At 46.8% G+C, this 25719-nt stretch overlaps 1 protein-coding gene across 8 annotated transcripts in view; it reads left to right on the forward strand.

Annotated features, from left to right (window-relative positions):
- The window catches only part of TJP1 (tight junction protein 1), a 209110-nt gene that overhangs the window by 34604 nt on the left and 148787 nt on the right, over positions 1-25719 (forward strand). For all 8 annotated transcript variants that reach the window (XM_037053769.1, XM_037053760.1, XM_037053761.1 and 5 more), the window contains one exon: positions 9412-9544. In XM_037053769.1, coding sequence (XP_036909664.1) covers positions 9412-9544 — 133 coding nt within the window. The remainder of the gene's footprint in view (positions 1-9411; positions 9545-25719) is intronic.

The following is a 25719-nucleotide window of genomic DNA, read 5'->3' on the forward strand; positions in this document are numbered from 1 at the left end:
TTTACCAGCACTTAGGTGTCTTATGGAATCCCAAGGGGCTGCCTGGGCATTCCCTCGACTAGAGACTTAGGTGTGAGGTTCTATTACAAAAGGAATAGCCAAGCAATGTGGTCATCTTTCTAGAAAAAAAGATGCCAGTAATCTTAGTACTCTGGGGGTCATTGGAATTTTAAAATCGATGGTCACTGTAGTTCCTAGGAGTTTCCTTCCATTCAGTGGAGCATACTCCAATTTCAAGGTGATAGAGAAAAGGAAGTGAGGTTGCTTTTAGGCATTAGAGAAAAGTAATTTCTGCTAAATAAGACAAAATTAAAAAAATGAGCCAAGGACTATGACATTGAGCAGCCACGAAAAAGAGGAGTTAAAAAATCCCAATAGTGGGGAATTTGGGGGGCGACACCAAAATACACGGGCTGCAAAGTTCAAATTTCAACTCTGCCACGTACTGTGTGACCTTAAGCAAGTTCCTGGAGTATCTGTTTGTTCCTCTGTAAAATGAGAATGATGTTATCCAGCCGGTGGGGTCATGGGCGGATCAACTGAGAGAATGAGTGCAAAGTGCCCGGCGCTCTGCCTGGCCAAATAATAGGTGTTTAATGAAATATCAGTGTTTTCCTCCCTGTGCCCCTTCCCCATTGGTTTGAAATGAAGTTTATTCTGAAAAATGTAGTTTCACTTGACGGACAGCAAGTGACAACACACCCAAGGGTAGGCTCCGCCTCAATAGTTGACACGGAGTTGTCTTGGTTCAGTTCCCAGTCAGGGCACAGGCCTGGGTTGTGGGCCAGGTGCCCAGTAGGGGGCGTGCGAGAGGCAACCGCACAGTGATGTTTCTCACCCACTCTCCTTCCCTTCCCCTCTCTCTGAGAAGAAATAAAACATCTTAAAAATATAAATAAGTAAATAAAATCTTTTTAAAAAGAAACATCCATGGAAGAAGATTTAGGCAAACATTTGGTGTCGCTATTATGAAGCTATAGCGAAACAGTAACATTTGAAGAAGACTTTTCCGAGTGTAGACTGAGGGGAAAAAAGAGGTCAGTCCTAACAGTTGTATCCCCCACCCTGAGTTTCTTCTGAGTACTTACCATATCTCACACGCTACATATTTCACTTAGTTTTCATGTAATCACCCCACCTGAATGTAAGTTGTGGGGCGGCAGGGTTTTTGCCTGTTTTTCGATCATTACTAAGTCCCCTGCAATGAGTGTCTGCAAAATAGGTTCTCGAAAGATACGTTGAATAAAACGAATTCTTTATAGTGCATAACGGGGGAAAGGAAGTTCAGGCAATCTCTTTTCCTGAAGTTCAATTTGAAAAGGAAGAAGTGGGACTGGTTTTTGAGGAGCTCTTAGGCAGGACTCTTGGCAGCAATTGGTTACAAAGTCAGGAAGCAAGGTTTGTCTCTCTTCCTTGGCAGCGCGCTGAACACATTCCCCAGCACAGAGGTTGTGAAGAGCGAGCGCACGCCAATAAAATCCAGGTAGCTCGTGCGCTCTCGAGATCCACATGTGAGGCAGGCGGTGAATGGGGGCCAGTATTAAAAACCACCTTAAACGAGCATTTCTGAGTTTCCACTCCATGCGCTGCGAAGTGGCTCATGAGAGTCTTGTTTCCACAGTGGCAAAGCCAAGAGCATCCTCTGCAAAAACTCCGGTGTGGGTGGGGCTTTTTTGTGAAGTTGGAGAACATAGTGCGACCTGATTAATCTATGCCATATACCCTTTGGAATTTTTAGCTAGAGACCATCTGATTCCTCCAGTGTCATAGCAACTGCCCATGGAGCCTCTGAGATGGAAGACACCATTGTTTGAGTAGAAGATACGAGGACATGGGTTCTGACTCCAGAGTGGTGGGTGGGAACCGATAGCGGAAGTCAGCCATGCTTGTCAGAACGTGGAGCGCACCAGTTTATGGCCGTTTACAAGATGTGAGGGCATACTAAGGTGATGGGTCATGGCCTGTAGGAAGATTTATATGATGATGGTTTTGAACATGTGCATGTTCTCTGTGTTTCTCATTCTTTCAATTATTGCAGTCTGTGTGGAAAGACTGTGCTTGCAAAGGTTATGCCCGTGTAAGGAAAGGGTCGAACCAGCCAGTGCTTCTATCCGGCTGCCTGCGCTCATCAGCTTTGCTTGGTGCAGTATCTTTCTGTCCTGAATGGCTCTGCATATCCTGTTAGGAGTATTATGCTTGCAGACCTGTTCATCTGGGAACTAGAGCAGACAAACAGCCAGACTCATGTCAGGGGAGCCTGCAGGAACCCTCTTCTTCTTGCGTCTTCTAGAAATTTCGGGCATCGGTGTGTTTGCTTCTGCATCATTACTGTTTAAGAACCTGGAACTGAGTCCTGTTACCTGGACTCGCCACCCTCCTTTGGGGTGTGTGCCTCCTATAATTGCCAGTGGTGGATAGAAGCCGTATTTCCTATTGCTGCCATAATACAGTACCACAAACCTGGTGGCTTAAAAGAACAGAAATTCATTCTCATACACTTATGGAGGCTGAAAGTCTGTCTGAATTGTGGATGTCAGCAGGGCCAGGCTTCCTTGAAGGTTCTAGAGAGCAGGAGTCCCCATGCTCTGGGCCACAGGCTGGCACCTGTCCGGGCCAGGTAGGAACGGGGCTGCACAGCAGGAGGTGAGCTTGTATGCAATGCTCTTGGGTCACCCTGAAACCATCCCCCTCACTCTGGTCCATGGAAAAGCTGCCTTCCATGAATCCGGTCCCTGATGCCAAAACGGTTGGGGACCACTGCCTAGAGGAGGGTCCATCCTTCACTAGTTTTTGGAGACTCCTTGTGGCCCCATCAGTCCAGTCTCTCTCTCCATCTTCTCATGGCCTTGTCTCCGTGTCCGGTCTTCTCTTCTGCCTCTTACAGGGACCCTTGTCATTGGATTTAAGGCTGACTGTGTAATCCAGGATGATCTCCTCTTGGGATCCTTAAGTCAGTTACCCCTGCAAGGTCACATCCAGCAGTCCCTGGGATTCGAAAGTGTGGGGAGGAGGGTCGCCCCTCAACCCACTGCAGACACCGAGGCCAACTCCCTGCTCTTCAGCCGTTGCGAAGCCCACATGATACTTACTCTTGTCTCTTTTCTGTGAAATGTGAAAAATCTAGAGCATTGATTATTGCACTGAGTGCTGTTAGGAGTGTTTATACCGATCTTAGGGGGAAAGGGGCTGCTATTTCATTTTCTTCCTAAACAGGTTCCTCTTGGTACTTTTGATTCAGTAACTGTTGAAGGTCACGCAGTATCTGTCCATTCATTCAGGTAGTCACCCAATAATCAGATTTGGAAAATCACACGAGCTGCCATTCATTGCACTTATGACCCGCAGGCCCCTGGGTAAAAAAGCGCTTTACACGCAGCCTCTCATTTAACCTGTAGCCCTGCTATGAGGTAGGTGCTGTGTTTCACCAGTTTTGCAAATGAGGTCACACAGCAGGTTTTATGCCAGTTATTAGGGTTAAAAGGGCATTTGGGCAGGGACATGGTCTAGAGCGCAGGTTCAAAGTGCCTGGCATGGTTCATGGAGAATGTAGGCTTTTTATCGAGGGTCTGAGGCCCACCCGTGGGTCCCAGAGACACCCCTGATGGCATGGAAACGGCTCAAAGAACCAAGTCCTTTCTTCGTTTCTTTGATGAGCAACTTACAGGCAGTTATAAGTCATCATAAGTCCAACAGAAGGCTGGTTAATATTAACCTATTAAGTGAGTTGTTAAGGATTCTGAAGCCTTATGCTTACAAACGAAAACGAGCATTTTAGTAAAATGCTCGTTTAGTGAAGCGTCCTGCGGAAAGATTTTACTGAAGCATCCTGCGGAAAGACTCGGTATCCCTCTAAAGCCAGTGTTCTGCTATGCTTCGCCGTGGCCCTGGGCCCCTGTTCTCACGCCCGGGTCTGGAATTCCCCTCGTTTTGGGGGGAAGAAGCTTTGCTTTCACTCATGAGTGAGATCATGATTTGATCACAGCTATCAATTGCCGGTTACTTCGAAATTAATATAGAAGGATTATTAAGTCTTCCTTTTGTTGGGAGTTTTGTTCTTGTGTAACTGCCTTGCTTTTACCATCCTGATGATTTTTGTTCAGTGCTCTGTTATGCTTGTGTTTTTTTTTTTCTCCTCTATTCGAAATTAGAAATGGGTGAGGGAGAGGAGCTTGGGGGGTGTTTGTCCTAAGTGAGCCATGTTCAAAAAAGGCTATGAGCCCTGGCTGGTGTAGCTCAGTGGATTGAGCATGGGCCTGCGAACCAAAGGATCGTGGTTCGATTCCCAGTCAGGGCACATGCCTGGGTTGCAGGCCGGTTCCCAGTGGGGGATGCACAAGAAGCAACCATACAGTGACATTTCTCTCCCTGTCTCCTTCCCTTCCCCTCTGAAGATAAATAAATAAGATCTTAAAAAAAAAAAGGCCATGAGCCAAGGCTCCTGAGTTATAAGCAAAATGAGAGGATGAACCCGGGGTTCCTGCCTGTCAAGCACGTCAGCCCCACCCATAAGTAAAAAAAAATCACAGAAGTTATGAAGGCAGCAGAGAGAGGCAGAGATTTTCTCCCCAGTCGCCCCCAGTAGGGATGATGGAATGGAACTGAGAATTAGGAAAAGAAAAACCTCATTGAAAGCTAAATATTTATTTCCCCAGAGTTCAAGGGAAAATATCCAAGATGCTTATTCCTCAGCTGCTAACATTGTTTCTCTGTCAGACTCCTAAATATTTGGGGGATAATCCCCAAAGTTTGAGTTACTCAGTTCAGACCCACACCATTAGATTGGGGAGAGTGGTACCTTGGGATTAAAAAAAAAATATATATATATAGCCCTGGCTGGTGTGGCCCAGTGGATTGAGCTCTGGCCTGCAAACCAAAGGGTTACCGCTTCAATCCCCAGTCAGGGCACACGCCTGGGTTGTGGGCCAGGTCCCCAGTAGGGGGCGTGCGAGAGGCAACCACACATTGATGTTTCCCTCATTTTATCCTCCCTTCCCCCCTCTAAAAATAGATAAATAAAAAAATATATGCACACTTTAGGCCCTGTCTGGGTAGCTCAGTTGGTGGAAACATCATCCTGATGCACCAGGGTTGTAGATTTGATCCCAGTCAGGGCACGTACAAGGGTCAGCCAATTGAATACGTCAGTGAGTGGAGCAACAAATCGATGTTTCTTTCCCCCTGCCTTCCTCTCTCTCTCTTTAAGATCAATCAATGAATTAAAACATTTTTTAAAACTATGCAAGAAAAATTCATAGACCTTGAAACTATTTCCCAGAGGGGATTGAACTTTGAAAAAGGGATGTAATGGTGCCCAGAGAGAAGGGAAATGAACATATGTCAATGTCTCTTCTCGTGTGACAGGAGAGGAGAGTACCTATGAGCTCTAGGTGTTCACAGAAAATGATGAGTTTAAATGTACATGAATGTATACATATGAACATGTACACACATGTATGTGTATATACATAAAAGTACATAAGTGTGTGTATGTAGTCAGCGAGAGTTAGAGTTGCCCAATTTGGCCTGATTGTTTGCATAAACACACCCAAAATAGCACTTGATATGTAGACTTTCTTAAATTTGTTTTTGTGGAATCTCATAAGGAATTTTTTTTTAAGATTTTATTTATTTATCCTTAGAGGGGAAGGGAAGGAGAGAAGGAGAGAAATATCAATGTATGTTTGCCTCTTGTGAGTCCCCTGCTGGGAACTGGCCTGCAACCCAGGCACGTGCCCTGACTGGGAATCGAACCATGATCATGTGGTTCACAGGCCCGAGCTCAATCCATTGAGCTACACCAGCCAGGGCTTCATAAGGAATTTCTAAACCAAACATGAATTAGCCTCTCAGGGCAAATTACTGATTGAAAGGGGGAAAAATTCCAGGGTAGTCAGGGACACTAAAACTCAGTTTGGTATAAATTGCATTATACTAAAAACACAGGAAAGAAAGAATGCATTTAAATTTTAAAAACAAAACCCATGAAACAAGGTGGCAGAAATAAATGTCAGCATGTTGGTCAGTATACATAGTACATTTGAAATGGGTTTGGTTCTTCTCAAAAGATAGTGATTCTCAGGTTGGGTGAAAAGGAACAATAATCCAGCCCCGTGCTGGTCACTAACAGTGAAAAGTTCAGCTAAAAGAAGAGAGTGAGACAGGCAGACAGACATTTGGAAAGGTTGAAAATACAAGCACAGAAACAGATAATCCAGGAAAAGGTTAGTATAAAAGTGTATGGTGGGAGAATTGTCAGGCACAATAGCATATGAGGCAAGATCTTTCCTTGCCACAGAGACTTTTCATGATAAAAGGTTACATGCTGCACTGGCTTGTGTGGCTCAGTGGATTGAGCGTGGGCTGTGAACCCAGGGGTTGCCGGTTCGATTCCCAGTCAGGGCACATACCTGGGTTGCTGGCCAGGTCCCCATTGGGGGCCACATTAGAGACAACTGCATATTGATGTTTCTCTCTCTCTCTTTCTCCCTCCCTTCTCCTCACTAAAAAGAAGTAAATAAAATCTTTAAAAAAAAAGGTAACATCCCAGCTCTGGCTGGTGTAGCTCAGTGGATTGAGCTCAGGCCTGCGAACCACACGATTGTGGTTGGATTCCCAGTCAGGGCACATGTCTGGGTTGCAGGCCAGTTCCCAGAGGGGGACTCACGAGAGGCAACCACACATCGATATTTCTCTCCCTCTCTCCTTCCCTTCCTCTCTAAAGATAAATAAATAAAATCTTTTAAAAAGGTTACATCCCTAAGAAAACATGAGGTATTAACATCAAGACATCTAATAAACCAGGTTTGAAATATATAAAGAGAAAACCAATGATATACGAAGATCAGTTGACAAATCCATGTTCACATTGGGAAACTATCATTTTATAGAAATCAGCAGTTCAGCAAGACAAATATGACAGACCGAGAAGTTGATTTATAAAGAAACAAAATGGTATGTAATAGTTGTTCTTGTGTTTAAGGGTCCCCCTGCCCCGAACATCCTTACACACTCCTGATGGAAGTGGAAATCAAGGCCTTTTGGAAAGGCAGTCGCATTTAGCTACATCTAGAAACCTCCGACCCTGCATTTCACTTCTGGGAACATTCACTACGTAAATAGCATGTTTGCACCCAACCAATGATGTCAAAGCTGGTCGTCGCTTTGACAGTCACCGTTAGAAGACTAAACTGATGCCCATCAGGAGGGGGTAGTTAAATAAATGGTGGTACAAACACACTAGGGCACAGGTGGCAAACACAAGGCCCGAGGGCTGAACCCGCCCCTCCACCCTGTTTTATCTGGCCGGCACCTCGTTTCTACCTGGCAACAACGCTGAGCTTTCGCTTGCTTGTTAAGGAGTAGTTACATGTACACAGTCCTAAAATGACATTCGGCCCTTTGAAGGCGAGCGTGCGAGGCTGGTGTGGCCCCTGGGGAAAATGAGTTTGATATCCCTGCACTAGGGAATCCTGTTTAGCCATTAAAAAGAATGAGCAGAATCTACCATATTTCTCAGACTTTAAGACCCACTTCCCCCCCCCCGCCACAGAATTTTTTTTTTGCTTCAAATTTTCCCTCTATTTTTCTCCTCTAAAACGTAGGTGCATCTAAGGTCCACACCATAAGACACACTTAGGTTTTGCAGGAGGAAAATAGAGGGGAAATTATGAAGCAAAAAATGTGGTAAAAAAAGTGCATCTTATACTCTGAAAAATATGGTATATGGGTTACTACGGGGAGAGTTTCAAGGTCTGTCATGAAGTGAAAACAAGGTGAGAACACTATGAACAGTTTGGTCACTGCTAAAAAAGTTGAAAAGGAGATAACACACACACAGATGAACATTTATCTAGAAGGTTGTTCAGAGAATCATTAGTGGTTTTCTCTCAGGAAAAGGGATGGGGATTTGGGATGGAGAATAGGGGCTTTGACTTTTGGTTTTTGTGTATTTCTACACTCTTCAAATATTCTAACTATATGGGTAGATAAACTTTTAAATGGTAGCTGTACCTAAACTAGTCTATTTTATGATATTTAAACTTGTTATGCAAATCAACTTTTTTTGGCTAATAGTCCATCCTGTGTGGCCTCACCAAGTGACGGGAGACCTGTTGTATTCCTTTCAGACAACAATTTAGATAGAAAAACTGAGTAGGTCTTGAAGGCTGATAAATACATGAGCATGGAATGTATTAAAAATAGGAGATCTGACTGTAAAATAAGGAAACTGATGTTTGTAAACGACACGCTTACGAACCAGTCTCTGTACTTTATACTTTCTTTTAAATCAACTCTTTTTTAAAAATGTTTTATTTATTTATTTATTTATTTATAGGGGTGGTTGCCTTGTGTGCGCCCCCTACTGGGGACCTGGCCTGCAACCCAGGCATGTGCCCTGACTGGGAATCGAACCAGCGACCCTTTGCTTCACAGGCCCGTGTTCAATCCACTGAGCTACACCAGCCAGGGCTGTACTTTATACTCTTGATTGTCTAAGACAATAATCCACATAAACTGTAACCCGCAGGGCAGTTTCTCCCCGGGTTCCCAGGGCTCTTGGTTCTAAGGCTGCCACCAGCCGTAGCATAGAAATGGGAAAACACAGGACAGAACGTGTGTCCCAGTGTGCATTTTGGGAGTGGCTTTGATTATTGCTGCTTCTCACCTGTATTTTCTGAATTAATGCTGAATTAAGTGGTGACTGTCACACTTCAGTTTTCAAAGTAGTTTTCACACTTACCAAAAGCATCCTGAAGAGTGTGGCTGTGCACCACGATGCCTGCCTTGCCCTGGGGTGCCAGGCACCAGGCTGAGCAACCCATTACTAAGTACCTAGAGGGAAGTAGATGCCTCCTGGTTACCTAGGCAACCTTAGTCTAGCCTTCATTGCTTCTTGGAAGCTTACAGAGTTGACTTTTTGTGAACCTTGATGTTGGAACCTTTGAACTTCGTCAAGAAACATTTCTGAACTAGCGAGCTGCTAAGGAATATTCAGGGAGGGTATCTGACAGAGTGTATTTGCACCATGAAGCTTGGCTTGTTGGTTGACGTGGGAATGTGACACTTTTATTTATTTATTTTTTGACCCCCCCCCCAACCTGAGGACATGTTTTTCATTGATTTTAAAGAGAGAAAGGAAGAGGGGAGGGGGTAGGGAGAGAAAGAGAGAGAGAGAGAGCATGCAGGTGAAAGAAAAATATCGATGCGAGAAACGTTGACTAGTTGCCTCCAGTATGCCCCCTGACAAGGGATGGAACCTGCAACCTTTCGGTGCACGGGACGATGCTCCAACCAACCGAACCACCAAGCCGGGGCGGGAAGGTGACATTTTTAAAGCTCCCCTCAAGTACTCGTGTAAGAAGTGTGCCCACTTGTAGAGCTGCCCATTTCAAGTTTCCCTTCTTCTTGCAGGGTCACGCCGTCCTCTGAAAACCCCAATGGTGCTACCGCGGGCGGCAGCCAAGGCAAACCTTCCCTGAGGCGGATTAAGGGGCGGCTGCACCGCAGCAGGAGCCTGGACAGCCTGGATTTCTGCGAGCTCACTGTGAGTAGGGCCTCCGGCGCCGGTCTCGTTTTCTCCAAGAGCCCGGATGCTTCCGTGTTTTAATTTTCCCCAAAAACGCAACAGACTCATTTTGCCGCAAGCTTTCTTCTGTTCAGTAAAAACTGGCTTATCTAACAGGTCCCCCGCCAGCATACTCTCCAAACTGGCAGGCATGTGGTCCATTTCTAATAAGTGGTTCATAGTGGCGATTCGGATTCAAAGACTAAGCGAGACAAAGAAATGTTTCCAGAATTCTATAACCAGAATTGAATTAAGTTCAGTGTTGTAAATTTCTAGTGTGATGTGATATACTATAATAAATATAATGTGATGTAGTATAATAATATAATGTGTGATATAATATGTAATGTAATATTAACTGTCATTAGGACAGATCCCAATTTACTTAATGCTGCTGATGGTTTCCTTCCATTCTAAGTGATTACTATTAGCGATGTTAAGTTTTTCCAGGATAAGTGATAGGTTTTCATATGGATATGTGATCAATTCATGCGTGTTTCTGGAGGAACACTGGCCCTTTCAGGCCCCACTGTCATTTCCTGTTAATCGTATTGTCCTAGGCCACAGGTGACGGCGCGGTGCCATAAAGAGAATACTAGAACGTTCTTTGCTGTGAGAAGGTTTTGTTCACGTTTATATGTTGTAGGGTTCAATGGCAAGTCAATAAAGGTTTCAAATACTTGGTAGACCAGATGTATGAGCTCTGACACACTCTGAATAGGTGGGAACAAAGTGTAAAACTGAAGCCTTTTTTTTTTGAGAATATTACTTTTTTTAAAGATTTTATTTATTTATTTATCTTTAGAGGGGAAGGAGAAGGGAGAAAAACATCAATGTATGGTTGCCTTTCATGCGTCCCCTGCTGGGAACTGGCCTGCAGGGAACCAGCCTGCAACCCAGGCATGTGCTCTGACTGGGAATCGAACCACGATCCTCTGGTTCGCAGGCCTGTGCTCAATCCACTGAGCTACACCAGCCAGGGCTGAGAGTATGACTTCTGTATCTTTTACGTGCAATTGATGAAAACAAAAGTTCAGTAAATGTGGATACTCTAGTTTATACATTTCAATTTTTTAAATTTTAGTAATTCTTTTTAGTGAAATGGTTTCACTCAATTCTTTTATTTAAAAGTGTGCTTGACCACATTTTATTGCATAAGACATAGGAAACTGACATGTGACCTCTCTGAGGACATTTAAGCAATAATTGAAAGAAAAAGCAAAAAATGGTAAATTCTTGCTAAGTAGATTGGACAGTGAAAGTGACTGAAGAAAACAGAAGTATGGTTTAAAATAAAGTGAATTGCTTTTCGAAAGTGAGACGTTGCGTTAATTGAGAAACCTTTGAACTGTTTGTTAGAATATGAAATTCTATCAGGTTCTTTCATATGGTGAACACTGGCATGACTGATGTGTAATCAGATAAATAATTCACGTGGCGCGTCATTAGAATTCGTTTACTTGATCAAATGGAATCACTGTGGTGCAGGGGAGAGGTTACAATTTCTGCATACATGGAGGGAAAAAAAGCTTCACTTCATGTAAGGTTGCCTTCAGTTTCCCAGAACTGGAGATTCATTATTTTGGCTGCGAGGAAAAGTTGGGGAGTAGAGTTGTCTTTTTTATTGTGCTGAATGTTGAAAGATTATTATGCAGAGTTAATTTCTTCTTTTTGGCGATCTGTCCTGTTTGACCCCATCTCAAAAGTGAAATGCCTCAGCAGTCCCGAAGGGAAGGCAATTTGACCTCGAGGTTAAAAAAGAGGTCAAGTTGAGCTTCCAGAAGGTCAATGGCTGGGAGGAGTCGTGCACTGACCTTAACCGTTCACTCAGCTCATGGCCCCTGTTTGCGATGTTGGCGTTCTGCCTTCTGAGGAAAAGCATCGAAGGCCGCGGACTTGGGTGTGCTGATGTCCCAGCTCTCTGTCAGGAAGGGGAATGTATTTATGAACTCCATTTTCTGCAGTGAATTTGGGTTTTCTGCAACTTGAGTTTATTTTCTCTCCCAGGTCTCCCCAGTCATGGCTGGTGGCGCAGCAATTTCTATTTATTATACTCTTGGATCATTTTTAGAGTGTTAGAAGTTTTTACAGTGAGCGTCTTCCGTTTTTAGAAAACCAATAAACTGATTTTCCAAGTAATACAAAAGAAATGGAAGGAGAGCCTACTTGCTTGGCTACTTCCGCTTTCTACCGTAGGCTGTGACAATGATACTGTAATGCCCCACACGTAGGGGTGTGTAGCATCTTTGGCACGGGGTTAAAAAAGAACTCCACCTCCACTTTTAAAATCCTATGTTCCTTTTTATTTATTTTTTATTTTTTAAAGATATTTATTTATTTATTTTTACCGAGGGGAAGGGAGGGGGAGAGAGAGAGAGAGAAACATCAATGTGTGGTTGCCTCTCACGTGGCCCCCACTGGGGACCCAGCCCACAATCCAGGCATGTGCCCTGACTGGGAATCGAACCTGCAACCCTTTGGTTCACAGCCTGTGCTCAATCCACTGAGCTACAACAGCCAGGACCTATGTTCCTTTTTAAAAGAAGTAAGAGCTGGACTATTTTTGAAACATGGATTAGAAAGGGTTTCATGGGAGGTAGGAGGTGTTCTGGATTGGTTCTCAAATGCAGTTGACTTTGGAATACAATAGTGGAAAACCAAACTTCAAAACCTTACCCACAAAGTCTAAAGGGGGGAGGGGTAATGTAAAGGGTCTATAATGACTTCCAATTCTATAGGAAGACATAATCCTTCTTCCCTTTTAGGAAATAGCTCAGCCACCATTGGTTATCTCTTCATCAACGTTCTTTCACCCAAAAGACTGAAAAATTTGCCATATTATACACTATTTTTTAAATTTGTAAAAATTTTAATGAAATGGATGATTGCCTTTGACTGCCAAAGGAAATACAAAACCTTCAAACAGAAAGACTTAAATTGAGTTTATGCTCTCCTTAGTTCAAAATCTCAAATTTATAGAATCAGCAGTAACATTGATATATTGGCTTACTTTTCCCTTTTAACTTTGCCTATAAAACACACACACTTTCTCTTGCTTTTGGAGAAACAGAGCGAGTGGAACAAGACGTCCTCTTGCTGTGGTTCTCGGGTCTCCGTTTCTGGCCGAGAAGCTGCAGGTTCCAGCTGAGACCCTTGGCTTCGGTCCCTGGCATCAGACCAATGCCTGGGCACTCCTGGGGGGAGGCGATTGTTTCGGCCCTCTCTGTGGGAATGAAGTGGGATGGGCTTTCTAGTGCGTCTTGCGAACCCTACAGCATTCTTGATTGACAGCGCGGTTTCCTGAGGGGACCTGGAATGCATCCCATCTCCCTGGGTTCTGGAGACAGTGTCCCAGAAATACGTGGTAAAATCTTCTCAGGCAGGGCCCGGACTGAACCAGCCTGTAACGGAGATGTGGTCCCGTCTGTCGTGGAGACGTATTATTTCCTAGAAAACCCAAGCCTTTCTTCAGGACAAACACTTGCTGAATGAATGAAGGGATTTGATATGGTGAATAAATGGCCTGGCTTGCAGGTAGGTTGTGGCGGGGTCGGGGCCGGGGGAGCGGTTCTTAAAAATGGAAACCGAAAGCACCACTTGCCAAACGTTCCCTAATTTGCAGACCAGATGAATGCTGCCAGGCCATGCCATCATGCCCACCATAAACTACGTCCAGACTCTAACATCTGTCGGCACAAACCCATAGGTTCTCAGAGAAGACTGTGGAGGACAAGCCCGTGTACCCATAACTCCTCAGGCTCTGTTGCTGCAACTGTTCCAGCAACTCCCTAGCCTGCAGTTCTGACCAGTCTTTGCTGAGACCGACTCTTGCCCCCAGGCTCCGTGCACACCCTTTCCTCCTGCCCCTACCACGGAGACGCTCCGAGATCCCCCACGGTTCCCTGTGGGAAGTTTTGTCCCTCCCTGATGCATGGGAATACATCTGACCCTGGTGGACTGACTGCAGGTGTGTTCTGGTGATGTTTGGCTGGGAGGCTTTGTCAGATGGCACGGAAAGAGAAGGTTTAGCCCTGGCTGGCATAGCTCAGTGGATTGAGCATGGGCTGTGAACCAAAGGGTGGCTGCCTGGGACACCTGCCTGGGTTGTGGCCTAGGCCCCCAGCAGCTAGTATGCAAGAGGCAACCACACATTGATGTTTCTCACTCTCTCTTTCTCACCCCCTTCCCCTCTTTAAAGAAATACATAAATAAGCCCTGGCTGGCGTAGCTCAGTGGATTGAGCGCGGGCCTGCAAACCGGACGATCGCGGTTCGATTCCCAGTCAGGGCACATGCCTGGGTTGCAAACCGGTTCCTTGCAGGCTAACTACCAGCAGGGATGCACAAAAGGCAACCATACATTGATGTTTCTCTCCCTCTCTCCTTCCCCTCTAATAAATAAATAAATAAATAAATAATCTAAAAAAAAAAGAAATACATAAATAAAATTTTACACTACACTAGAATGATCAATATGAAGAATTTTAAAATACTGTTTTGAAATATTTTCAAACTTAGGAAAAGTTGTAAGGATAGTACTGAGAACCCCCATAATCCTGCTGTCCCCAGTTTCCCAGCTGGTAACATTGCTGCATTTGCTCCATTGCCCTCTGTCCAGATATGTGTAGTGTGTGTGTGTTTGCACTCATTTTCGTTCATCTTCTGCTGACCGCTTGAGATGGGATGTCCCACCACCCCGAAACTGCGCAGGGTCTAGCTCCCCCAAATGAGGGCATTCTTGGCCTGACCCCCTCATCACCAAGTCAGGAAGCCAGCACCGAGGTGACAGTACCGCCCAGCCCAGGCTCCCATTCAGCCTTTCTCGCTGTCCCAACACAGTGCTGGGCCGGGACCCCACCTGGCAACCTGCATCTCTTTCCAGTGTCCTGTCTCTCCACGACTTGCACCTAGGGCTGCCAGTACAACCTCGTGACCAGCCTTAGGTCACGCGTTCCTGGTAGGACCTGTCCGCCCTAGTCACCAGGCACCTGGCCTCATCCCTGGACAGGACCCCCAAGAGGGCTCTGGCCCGAGTATCACTGCTACGTGGGGCTGTGCGCACTGCTGTTGGGTGAGGGACTCCATCGGGACGGCCGCCCTCCATAATTTCCCGCAGTGCGAGGGGACTCTCGGGTGGCGCTCTGAAGCTCCTCTGCAGAGCAGAAGAATCCGGTTGTTTATCAAATTAACTTCAGTGCTTCCAGAGGCCAATTGGACTGTCGTTTGCTGGTTGACAGCCAGGTAGTAGGAGATGCTTTGCCTTTCGTGGCTGCCTTCTTTCTGAAGCTGTGACTGCCCAGGTATTTCTAAGGGACTCTTAGAGGCAGCCTGGCAAAGACCCTTGTGTTTTAAATGGTTATAAACTGTGGCTACATGTACTCTATTCTTTTTTGTTGTTGTTTTAATCCTCAGCCAAGGACATTTTTTTAACTGCTATTAGAGAGAAAGGAAGAGAAAGAGGAAAGAGAAACATTGATGTGAGAGCGAAGCATTGATTGGTTGCCTCCTGTATGCACCCCAACCGGGGACAGAACCTACAACCTAGGCATGTGCCCTGAGTGGGAGTCAAACCTGTGACCTTTTAGTCCAGGACAACACTCCAACTGAGACACCTGGCTGGGGCCAAGTAACTCTATGCTGGGGAGTATTGTCAGCCTCCTTCTTTATCTACAACTTTATGGGTTGACTTGCTGCTCAGAATTTTGTCTTTATCTTGGACCTCCGCCGACATCTCTTATCTCTTCTGAGTTTCTTTTCACTTGCAACTGCTAGTGGGGAAGCTGATATTAGGCAGGATTTCATTCATTCTAAACGAAAATACCGGCCTGAGTCTGTTGGGGAAAAGCGGGGAGAGCGCTGTCAGCTCCAGGGAGGAGAGGAGGGAATGGAGTCCCAGGGGTGTGGCAGGAAGGGACGGGCCCTTCTGAGCCTGGGAGCCCTGCCTTCCTCTGTTCTTTCCACCTGAAAGTTGGCGTGACCCACCCCATTGCATTTGACGGTTTTGTAAACTAACAGGGCTAACGCTGGGACCAGGGAACCCCCCCTGGACAAGGGTAGTCGGAGGTGGAAGAGGCGCGGAGGGAAGTTTCCAGAGGGAGCGAGTGACCCACGGGTGCTTGGGGCTCCAGATATTTGGGGGAAGGCGAAGGCATCATGGACCTGCCTGAGGTCAGAGCAGCTCATTTGAGGAGTGAGAAGTAGAGTTTATCTTGTCCTTTCTCTCTTGTCTCCAGAGGAGGAATAACATAATTTTCCATTTTCCATGCAGTCACGGGACCGAGACAGCTGTCACCACCTCAAATCTGCAGGGCTAGTGCCACGCTTCTGACAGTCCTGTCAGTCACCCCCACCCCCAATCTATGAACAGGGCATGTGGCAGCGGGACTCACCCTCGGGGGCTCTGCTTATGGTGACAGTCAGGGCAGGGAGGGGTGGAGGGGACATTTGAAGGTGGTTGGTGACATTGGCCAAGGGCTGTGGGGCAGGCAGCAGACCGGAGAAGGTTGCCAACACAGAAATAAAAAGATAGAACGTTTTCGTGGGTGCCGAAGGAGTAAATGCATGGAAAGAATTCTTTTTTTATCTAAAACAGATCTGCGTTAGCTTCTCAGAAATGACCTTGTATTACTTCATCACGTCTCACTCGTTGAACCGAATGGTTTGAGTTCCTCGTTGTCATTCCACAGAATTACCTCCGGGAAATGGAACGGAGTCCGTAGTGCGCTGGTGTTCATGTGTACACGCGCGTCTCGTTTCAAGGGTGCGGAGAACTTGGCGGTGGCCGTGTTTGAAGCGGACGCCCTTTTGTCCCTGCCGGTCTAAGCGAGAAAGCGTCCTGTTGCGGCCGGTCATCCTGGGACTCCCGAGCATTCGGATGAAAAGCGGGAGTTTCGGGTGGGGCTCTTTTCCGTGTCACACTTTCTGTTTTAGGGAAGCCCCACATCTTGTAGTGAGGGGCCGGCTGTGTGCGCGCGGTGGGCCGGAGGGGGGTGGGCACTCACAGCAGGGACACCAGCTCCCGGTGCTGGCTTGGGTCGGCCTGAGGGTACACACACCATCGTGTCTCCTCAAGTGAGCGTCTCCTCACGATGACTTTGCAGCCTGTTGGAAGGCGGGCTCCTCAGGAGGCGATTTAGGTGCTGTCGTGAGTCCCAGCCTCCTCTTTGTCTGCACGTCCCTGTCTGCAAGGTGCTGATGACCTTGGGTAACAGCTGTGTTTGCAGGGGTCGTGCTGGGAGTTAGCTTTCATCTTCAGGGCTGCTGAGTGCCTGCCCTTAGGGTCAGGGACAGCACAGGCTTGGGCAGTGGCCACTGGTGGGCAGAGCTTGGCAGCTGAAGGCTGTGCCTTGGGAGGTGAGTAGGGTGGGAACCAGAGAGACCAGAGCTTCCCAGGAGAGACCCCCTGGCAGCCAGGGGCGAGAGGGGCAGGGAGGGCCCAGTCCTGAGCGTGGGTACCAGATGGAGGAATACCAGAAGGCCAAAGTGCCTAAGTTTGCCCCAGTACCAAAAAAAGCTGCGTGAAACCTTTATGTCCAATTTTAATATTAACTAAAAGGTTGCATACAGTGATGCATGACCAGCAAAATAGAGTGGTGAACCAGGAAGCCGTCGTTTAACAGGGCGTGAGCATCATCTCTGAACTTGAATGTGTCTGTTCGCCAAAGCCACGTGGAAGCACTCAGTGAGGTGCGTGCAGATACAGCAATGGCTTTGCTCTCTGGAAGTTACCGCCTGCCAGTTCCGTGGTCTGGGACACCGAGCCCAGGAAAGACAGAGCTCCTGCTGAGAAGACTTGACCCCAGATCTTTCTACCAGCCAGAGGCGGGCGTTTAACATGATCATTGTAGACCTGAGTCTTCTTCCTATGCCCCCAGGCTGGCGGCTGGCTCTGCAGCAGGTCAGCGGCCACTTGGGGGCAGGACTTCCCAGCCAGTGCACACCAACAGCCTGGCAGGGCGTCCAGCTGCGTCCTTGGGGTTAAAAAAAAATCCTTCATTCTTGCTTCTCGCCCATCACATCGCTGCTTAAATATGAGTCTATGCGAGCCATAGACTCTCATGTGGAAATGGGAATGGAAACAACTTTGCCATTTTGGTTGTTTGAGTTGCTGGAAGCTGTTGATCTTCTGAGAGATGCTATTTCAGACAGAGTAGAATTCCCAGCCATCCTGTGCTGATTTAGAGGTGGTTTGTGGGTGCAAAAGAGAAACAGATTAAGAAGTTACAAAACAGTCATGGGGATGTGAAGTACAGCATGGGGAATACAATCAATAATACTGTAATAACTATGTATGGTGCCCGGTGGGTACTAGACTTATCGGAGGGATCACTTTGTAAAGTATGTGATTGTCTCACCACTACGCTGTAACCCTGAAACTGATACAGAATAACATGGGATATCAGCTGTAATTGGAAAGTACAAAGAAATAAAATAGGGGGAAAGGTACTGTATGTGTCCAGAGCTTAGATAATTGGTGGATTACGAGTACAATGCCAGTAGCTGTGTTTTTTTATCCCTTGGGACGAGAAATGAAAGTGCTTTTATTTCTCAGGACGTCTGTGCTGTCAGAAAGAAGTCATACTTTTGTTACTGAGTTTTGGCAAAGCAGCCCAGTTGAAATTCTTTTTTAAAAAAGATTTTATTTGTTTATCTTTAGAGGAGAAGGGAAGGAGAGAGGGAGAGAAATATCAATGTATGGTTGCCTCTCGTGCATCCCCTGCTGGGAACTGGCCTGCAACCCAGGCAGGCAGGTGCCCTGGCTGGGGATTGAACCTCGATCCTCTGGTTCACAGGCCTGCACTCAATCCACTGAGCCACACCAGCCAGGCCTGGTTGAAATTCTTTAAAACTTGCTCCATAATGATAGGTCGTTCTGATGTTCATTGCCACGTTTTAATGTAACGCGGGCCATCTCGGTAAGTGTGTATTAACTTTGTTTCTTTACTCTCTACTGTGTATTGAATTTTGAGAGATTTCACTGTCTTTAGAGAATGACAATGGCAGAGTAGCTTTTAAATTGTTTAACTTTATTCTTTTGCTCTAAGTACTGCCCTGATTTGACTAAGTACTGACTTTGAGTCACTGCATTGTATTCAGGGAACTCATCATCACTGGCATTTTTAGACTATGTTGTTATGAAAATTTATTTTGGGGGGAAATGACATAATTCAGTATATTCTTATTACTACCGTTTGCGTCCTTAAAACAAAACCTGTTTAACCTTTGGCTCCCACATCACTGTGGATTTTTTTGTATGTCGACTCAAACAAGAACGCCGTGTGATTTGTGCTCACAACAGGATGTTTAAATGGACTGTTTAATTTGAAATGGTTCAAATGTTTATTTCCTCCCTTAAAAATGTTCGTACACTGTAATAAGATTGGAAAGCTGGACTTTGAGGCCGGGTCATGTTTTAATTCAGTTTTGTGTTAGTGCGGCATTAGACTTAGCATCTGGTCATTCGATTTCTTTCTGGTCAAGGAGCAATCTTTTCCTTTGTTCATTCCCATACTCGGGTGTATTTTGGACCAAGGCAAAAAATAAAAAGATCCAATAACAACCTAATGGGAGCTACAGAGTTACCAAGGGCCTTGTTGCCCTGCGTGATTTACTCTCCGATCGATGATTGTGTTAAGTATGTCGTTTACATCTTTGCCTGGGTCGGTGTTGTCCGTTTAGGGTTGTATACTTGGTGTTTCCTTTGCACATAATGTGCAAAGAGGCATCTACTAACCGCTGTTTGAAGCTGTGCAGTGTTGCTCTGTGGCGAGTTCACAAAGCAGGTGCTTTACAGCCATCGGTCCCAGCATGCCATTTTTTTCTTGGTGTCCATTTCAGGAGATACAGTGTATACGTTTACTGCCATTTTTTTCCCTGTGCTTTCCCAGCTTTGTTTTGGGTCATTTTTAACATAATCTTAATTCCTTTGTCGGAATGATGTAAAATGAGAAAGCCAAGATATTTTGGTTCAGTAGATACCCGTGTATCAGGGAGCCTGGTGTGCCCAAGTCTTTGATATGAAGATTCGATTTTCCAATATATCACTACTTGACATTAGCCTTTCTTTCTTTCTTTTCATTTTTTTATTCCTTACCTGAGGATATATTTCATTTGATTTTTAGACAGAGAGAGGGAGGGGGAGAGAGAGAGAGAAACATTGATGGGAGAGAGAAACAACAATTGGTTGCCTCCCGTACGAGCCCTGACCGGGGATTGAACCTGCAGCCGTTTGGTATATGGGATGATGCTGCAACCAACTGAGCCACCCGGCCAGGGCTTTTTTCTTTGTTTTGGATTTGTGGAACAGTTTCACAGATTCTGTCCTTGGGGCAAACTCTTAAAATGGTGCTCTTCTCTGAGGGTACATTGTGTAGCATTCATGTTATAATATATATATGATGTATAATTATGAAATGTCCCAGAGTCCGTGATAGTCGTGCACTGAAACTTGTGTGAACTTCAGAATCTGGCCACAACACTCCTCATGGCCTGACATGAGCAGCACACGAACTGAAGTGCCCATTACAGCAGGGGGGTTGTCCCTAGACGTGGTGGCCCAATGGTTGGAGATCAGCAGACAGTGAGAGGAAACCAGAAACACGGGAGTTGGGGGTGGAGGGGCCCCACCTGCTCTGCAGCTGGACTTCACCTGGGCAGCCAGGGTCCTGGGTGCAGTGTCTTAGGACACTGGACCACCTTGGGCTGGACACCGTCAGCCTTGGGGAGAGCTGTCTGTAGACGATGTTTGTATTCAGCTCCTGCGTGGCCACTATGGGAACTTGGGAGTGACCCTGGGCTAGGATGGAGTCAGGACCCTCGGGTGGGGAAAGGAGTGGTCATTTGTCAGGTGCTGGTTGGACATGAGTCCTGTAAGTTGGTGTCCGGGGTCGCATTGCAGTCCCCGCAGATCCCTGGAGCAGAGACGGACACTGAGCCAAGAGAGGAGCAGCCACAGCAGCAGACATGAGGGAGAAAGACTCAGTTTGGAGAGCCAGGGGGTGACCCTCGAGGTCCAGACCTTGGAAGACTGGAAGCTTGGCCGGAGTGGCTTTGGAAGCTGCAGAAAGGAACATCAGTGTCTACAATAAGCTGAACTGGGAGGCAGAGGGCGGATAATAGGAAATAATGTAATGAAAGTGGAGCAGACCACTGTGCTCAGTATTTAGTGGCATGTTCAATGTTCTCTTTAGGAATTTGTGATTTTTGATAGACGCCACTTTTTTACTGGGCGCGTATTGGGCGAGTCTCTACAGGAAGCCTTTGCAGATACCAGAGGAGGAGGGAAATGGGGAGGGATGCGTGGAATGCAACGCACTGGGGTGGGGAGAATGCCCACCTCTCCTGCCGTCCCAACACGGGGAACTGAGTAGTTGCATTCAGAGATGAGTTTGGGGTTGGGAGGTGGTTTCGTGTTCTAAGTGGGCATCAAGATTGCCAGTTGAGGAAGAGGGAGATGAGGATTCTAAAGAGAGGCGATGACATGGCCCTGGCCGGGTGGTTCAGTGGGTTGGAGCATCGTCCCCATGCATCAAAAGGTTGGTCGGGGCGGGAACAGGAGGCAGCTGATCAATATTCCTCTCTCACACTGATGTTTCCCTCCCTCAAATCAATCAACCTTATTCTTGGGGGAGGATTAAAACTAGAGAAGAGAGGTGACGATGTGGAATTGCCACTGAAGACAGATAAATAGAGAAACGACTGGGGACACGAGTAGGGACTGTCAAGCAAGGCTGGGGACCGGCGGATGTCCAGCCCACCACTGCACTGGGGCCTAGGGACTGCAGTCGCACGTGGGGCTGGCCAGCTATGAGGGGAGGGCGGAGCTCACGTTCCAGACGAGGGGATACTTGAAATGACGACCCATGGGGACCAGATCCACAGGCAAGGAGGTGCCATCAGAAGGGCCGGGGGAGGCTGGGCCCTCAGTGCAGAATTCAAGAGCATTGGCCTGAGTGCTGGATGCTGGGGTTCAGGAAGCTATCTGGCATGGCCTGGGGAGTGAGGGTCAAGGTCATGAGGTCATTCCAGCACTAGTAAAGCCAGGTGTGTCGAAGTTGTTTGGATCGACCGTGGGTGTGAAGTAAACTTTCAAGTCCCAGCAACTCCCGACTGCCCTTCCCTGGTCATGATTCCTGCGGCTTTGGGAGGACCCAGCAAAGCCAGCAGCATGTCACCGGAGACACAAGAACTTCAAGGAAATGCCTGACAGTCCTTGCTGAAAGAGACGGGGGTCAGGGAGTCACTGCGGATCCCTGGAGCAGAGGCAGTGAGTCTACAACATTCAGAGGCAAATAGAAAGCATTTAGAATGGAATGGAATTCAAGAAATGGGGAATAAGGAGCCTTCGAAGGGAGAGAAAAGGCATGGTTTGGGGAGGCATGCGAACCCACTGGAGAGTGAAATGCTAGGTGTTCCAGTACCTCAGAGATGTACAGGGTCGCCGGGGTGCGTGCCAACGTGCAGAGGGTTCTGGTGAACAAATGGAAGAAACATCCGTGGGATGAGGAAGCCTGTGGGTCTAGAGATTTCCCTGTGCCATCCTTTCTGACAGCGATTCTCCAGATCGTTCGGACAGTAATCCTTCTCAGTTTCCCTGTAGGCGGTGCGTTGGTGCTGCGTCAGCGCATCCCACCCTTCCCTGACTAAGCTCTTCTAACCCACAGGAGATGCCAGCTCTTTTGGACCCCGGAACGGTTGGGCGTTTTTTCGAAGCCATAGCCAAATGAAAATCTTTGCAGGCTTCACATCCTCAAATCCCATCAGCCCCTCCTGCACTGCTTCCAACAAAGCTGGTTAGCTTTTTGCCTCTAATAAACGTTTGTAGTTGAAGTTGAAGGCCACTTCAGACGATCTGAAGGCCGCAGTTGTATGCATAGTTATGCCTGCGCTTAGAAGGTAAACATTCTTCTTAACGTTTGTATTACTCATAAACTTTTAGATCTCTTTTGAATGAGTCTCATATTAAAGAGGTCAGCAGGCAGTCTGGCTTCTCCAGTTTTCTGGGTTTATGGTCCGAGGATGTCGACATTAGCCTTTGAACTTGGCGTCGTGCAAGGTGGAGCTGGCTTTGAATAGGCGAGGAGGGGATGGTGGCTTGGAAGGGGACGGAACTGGAAAGATCACCGCGACAACCCAGCCCTCCTGCTCTGTCTCCCGCCGGGAGGAGCAGCCTCCGTACAGCTTAATACACTTGGCTGTGAATCATCACATTCCTCGTTTCATCTCAGAGGTGTAGGGAAACATGGGTTGGGTTCCTCCACCTTGAGCTGTTTGCTTTTAATTCTGTATCTTAAAATAGCGCTTCCGCATTCACTTCCCAGAGCAGGGATGGGTGCTCATGTCACGGAGTGTTCACCATTAGGGTGGGCCGGCCCTTGTAACTGTCAAAAAAATAGTATTAAAATGAATCGGTATTTTCCTGCTTTTCAGGAAACAGGAGCTAGTCAGTCGTTTGTGTGAGTGGCGATCTAGTTTTGAAAAGTCCTGTAGCGTCAGCTTTTAGGAAGTTTCACTCAAATACTGGATTTGGTTCTCGTGCCGGGAGTGAGTTGAAGCAAAGATATAATGAGGGATTTTTTTTTTCATTTCTAGTAAGTTCTCAGATAGTTTAATAACGATACTTCTTTTTTTAATTTTTACTTACTGACTTTTTAGAGAAAGAGAGAAACATTGATTTGTTCTTCACTTACTGATAGATTCATAGGTTCCTTCTTGTATATGCCCTGATCGGGTATCGAACCCACAGCCTTGGCGCATCAGGATGATGCTCTAACCGACTGAGCTACCTGGCCAGGGCTAACATGGGTGCTTCGTGATTTCAGTGGCATTTTGCCCCGTGCCAGGCCTTGGTACTGGAATCCTTGAGGTTCCTCTCATCATCATCATCATTATCAACAACTTGAAATATCTTTGCCCTGACGGGTTCTTTCCTCCTGAGTGTGATCAGACCGGGAGCTGGACTTCCTGTTCCCAAGCCTGTCCCCTCCCACTGCCTCCAGGCCCCTGGGTCCTGCTTCTCGCTCCCTGCTCTCTTCAGCCTCTTCAGTCTCTTCTGTGTATTGGGTTCTCTCCCTAGAGCTGGACAGATTTCTACTACCTCGGAGGGGGGGCGGAAATAACTCCCTCTGATTGGTCACCTTCTCTTTCCTCCTCATTTGTTGAATGCACGGCACATACACACACTCACACTCACGTCTTTACCTCCTATTTTTTTCAAATATTCAATTTATGTATTTTTACACAGAGGGGAAGGGACGGAGAAAGAGAGGGAGAGAAACATCAATGTGTGGTTGCCTCTTGCGCGCCCCGTCCTGGGGACCTTGCTCACAACCCAGGCACGTGCTGACTGGGAATGGAACTGGAGACCCTTTGGTTCACAGGCCCGTGCTCAGTCAACTGGGCCACACCAGCCAGGGCTTCACTCCTATTTTCTTTGCACCCCTGAGATCTGATGTCTTCTCCACAGCCCTCTTGCTCGCCTTTCCTGTGCCCTCATTCTCCCTAGTGTCTTTGTGGAGTTTGGCAGTTATCACACTGTTCTATGATACCACACCCTTCTTGGAAGCTGTCTACGGTTGGTATCCCGACTCCTCCTCCCTCTCTGGTAACACTTCCTCTTTTTTTCCGAGGATTCTTTATCCAGCATCTGAATACGGTCCTTCCCCCAACCCTTCATCCTCACGACATTTCCCTCCTACAGGCTCTTCCTCCACGAGGGATTCTTCACTTTGTAGTTCTACGCACGACCTCCCCAGTCCACGTTCGCAACTTTCCTAAGCCTTCCCCCCTTGGACGGATGTCATCGTTTGAATGATGCACTCCTGCTTCAGAATCCCGGCCCAGAATTAAGGGGGATTCACCAGGCGCCCTGATTTGGGTGGGCTTTGGACTCCAATTTCTAAGGACAGCACTGCTCAGAAACACTCTGCAGAATCTGAGGGCACCCCCAGGGGCAAGTGGCCCCCCTGTGTTCTGCCTTTGTTCTGCCTTTGTTCTGTGCTCAGCCTTTGTTCTGCCCGGATTTGGCTTGGCACTTTTGATTCCATGATGCCATTAAGAAAACATTCCCCCTTGCCTTGGCTGGTGTAGCTCAGTGGATTGAGTGCGGGCCTGTGAACCAAAGGATCGAGGTTTGATTCCCAGTCAGGGCACATGCCTGGGTTGCAGGCCAGTTCCCAGCAGGGGACGCATGAGAGGCAACCATACATTGATATTTCTACCCCTCTCTCCTTCCCTTCCCCTCTTAAGATAAATAAATAAAATCTTAAAAAAAAAAAAAAAAGAAAACATTCCCCCTTTCCCCTCTAGTTAGGATCAGAGGGAGGCTTGGACTGAATTGCCTCGTCTGCCATCCCCAGAATCCAGACTCTTCCCATAGTTATGTCTTGTCCTCTTCTTGTTCTTCACCTCTTTGTAGAAAAATGTGTCTCCGGTGGATTGTGTGGGGTTTGTTTTTCTTTTTACACAATCTAAACGGGTCTCCAGTTAGATGGGCACATTTCCCTCATTTATACTTACTGCGATTTACAATGTGTTTGGACGTGTTTGTCACGTTTTTCTGTGTTTTGTTTTGCCCTGCTCTTGCCAGGGTTTTCATTCCTTTGGGTCATTCACGTTCACTACACATACAGATGCATTCCTGTCCCGGGGAGTTTTTTACCATTTGACTGGTCCGTGCGGTTGTTTTTGGGATTTTGATTATTTGAGGGAATAGGGATAAAGATGGTGCAACAAAAGTCTTTTAAAAAAATCTCAGGTTGTGCTTATAAACTTCCAACTTGCCTTCTGTATTTTAAAAGTATACAAAAATGATTTTGTTTTTTCACCTCCTTTTTGCCCTTGTTTCTTTGGTTTCCAATAAGATTGCGTATTCTGGGCTTACAGCTTGTTTCACGGGGGTGGGAGTAATTTGGAATCGGGGCATAGTGAGTCTGGTTTATGGCTCCCTGCCAGGCTTGCGGGCCACCAGGAGGCGCTGATGAGTGGCTGAAGGTGGCCCTGAGCTAAATCGGGTCCCCAAGAAAACACAATAGAGGAGGGGAGGGTGACAGTGTGGTGCGAACAGAGGACACTAATTTATTTTTTATACTCCTCTCTATGCTGTATAAGATCTGCCTGTCAGTCACATAAACCACTGAACTTTACCCTTCACATGGG

This window comes from Sturnira hondurensis, unplaced genomic scaffold (assembly GCF_014824575.4).
Source record: "Sturnira hondurensis isolate 20B ecotype Veracruz unplaced genomic scaffold, ASM1482457v3 Scaffold0007865, whole genome shotgun sequence".
NCBI lineage: Eukaryota > Metazoa > Chordata > Mammalia > Chiroptera > Phyllostomidae > Sturnira > Sturnira hondurensis.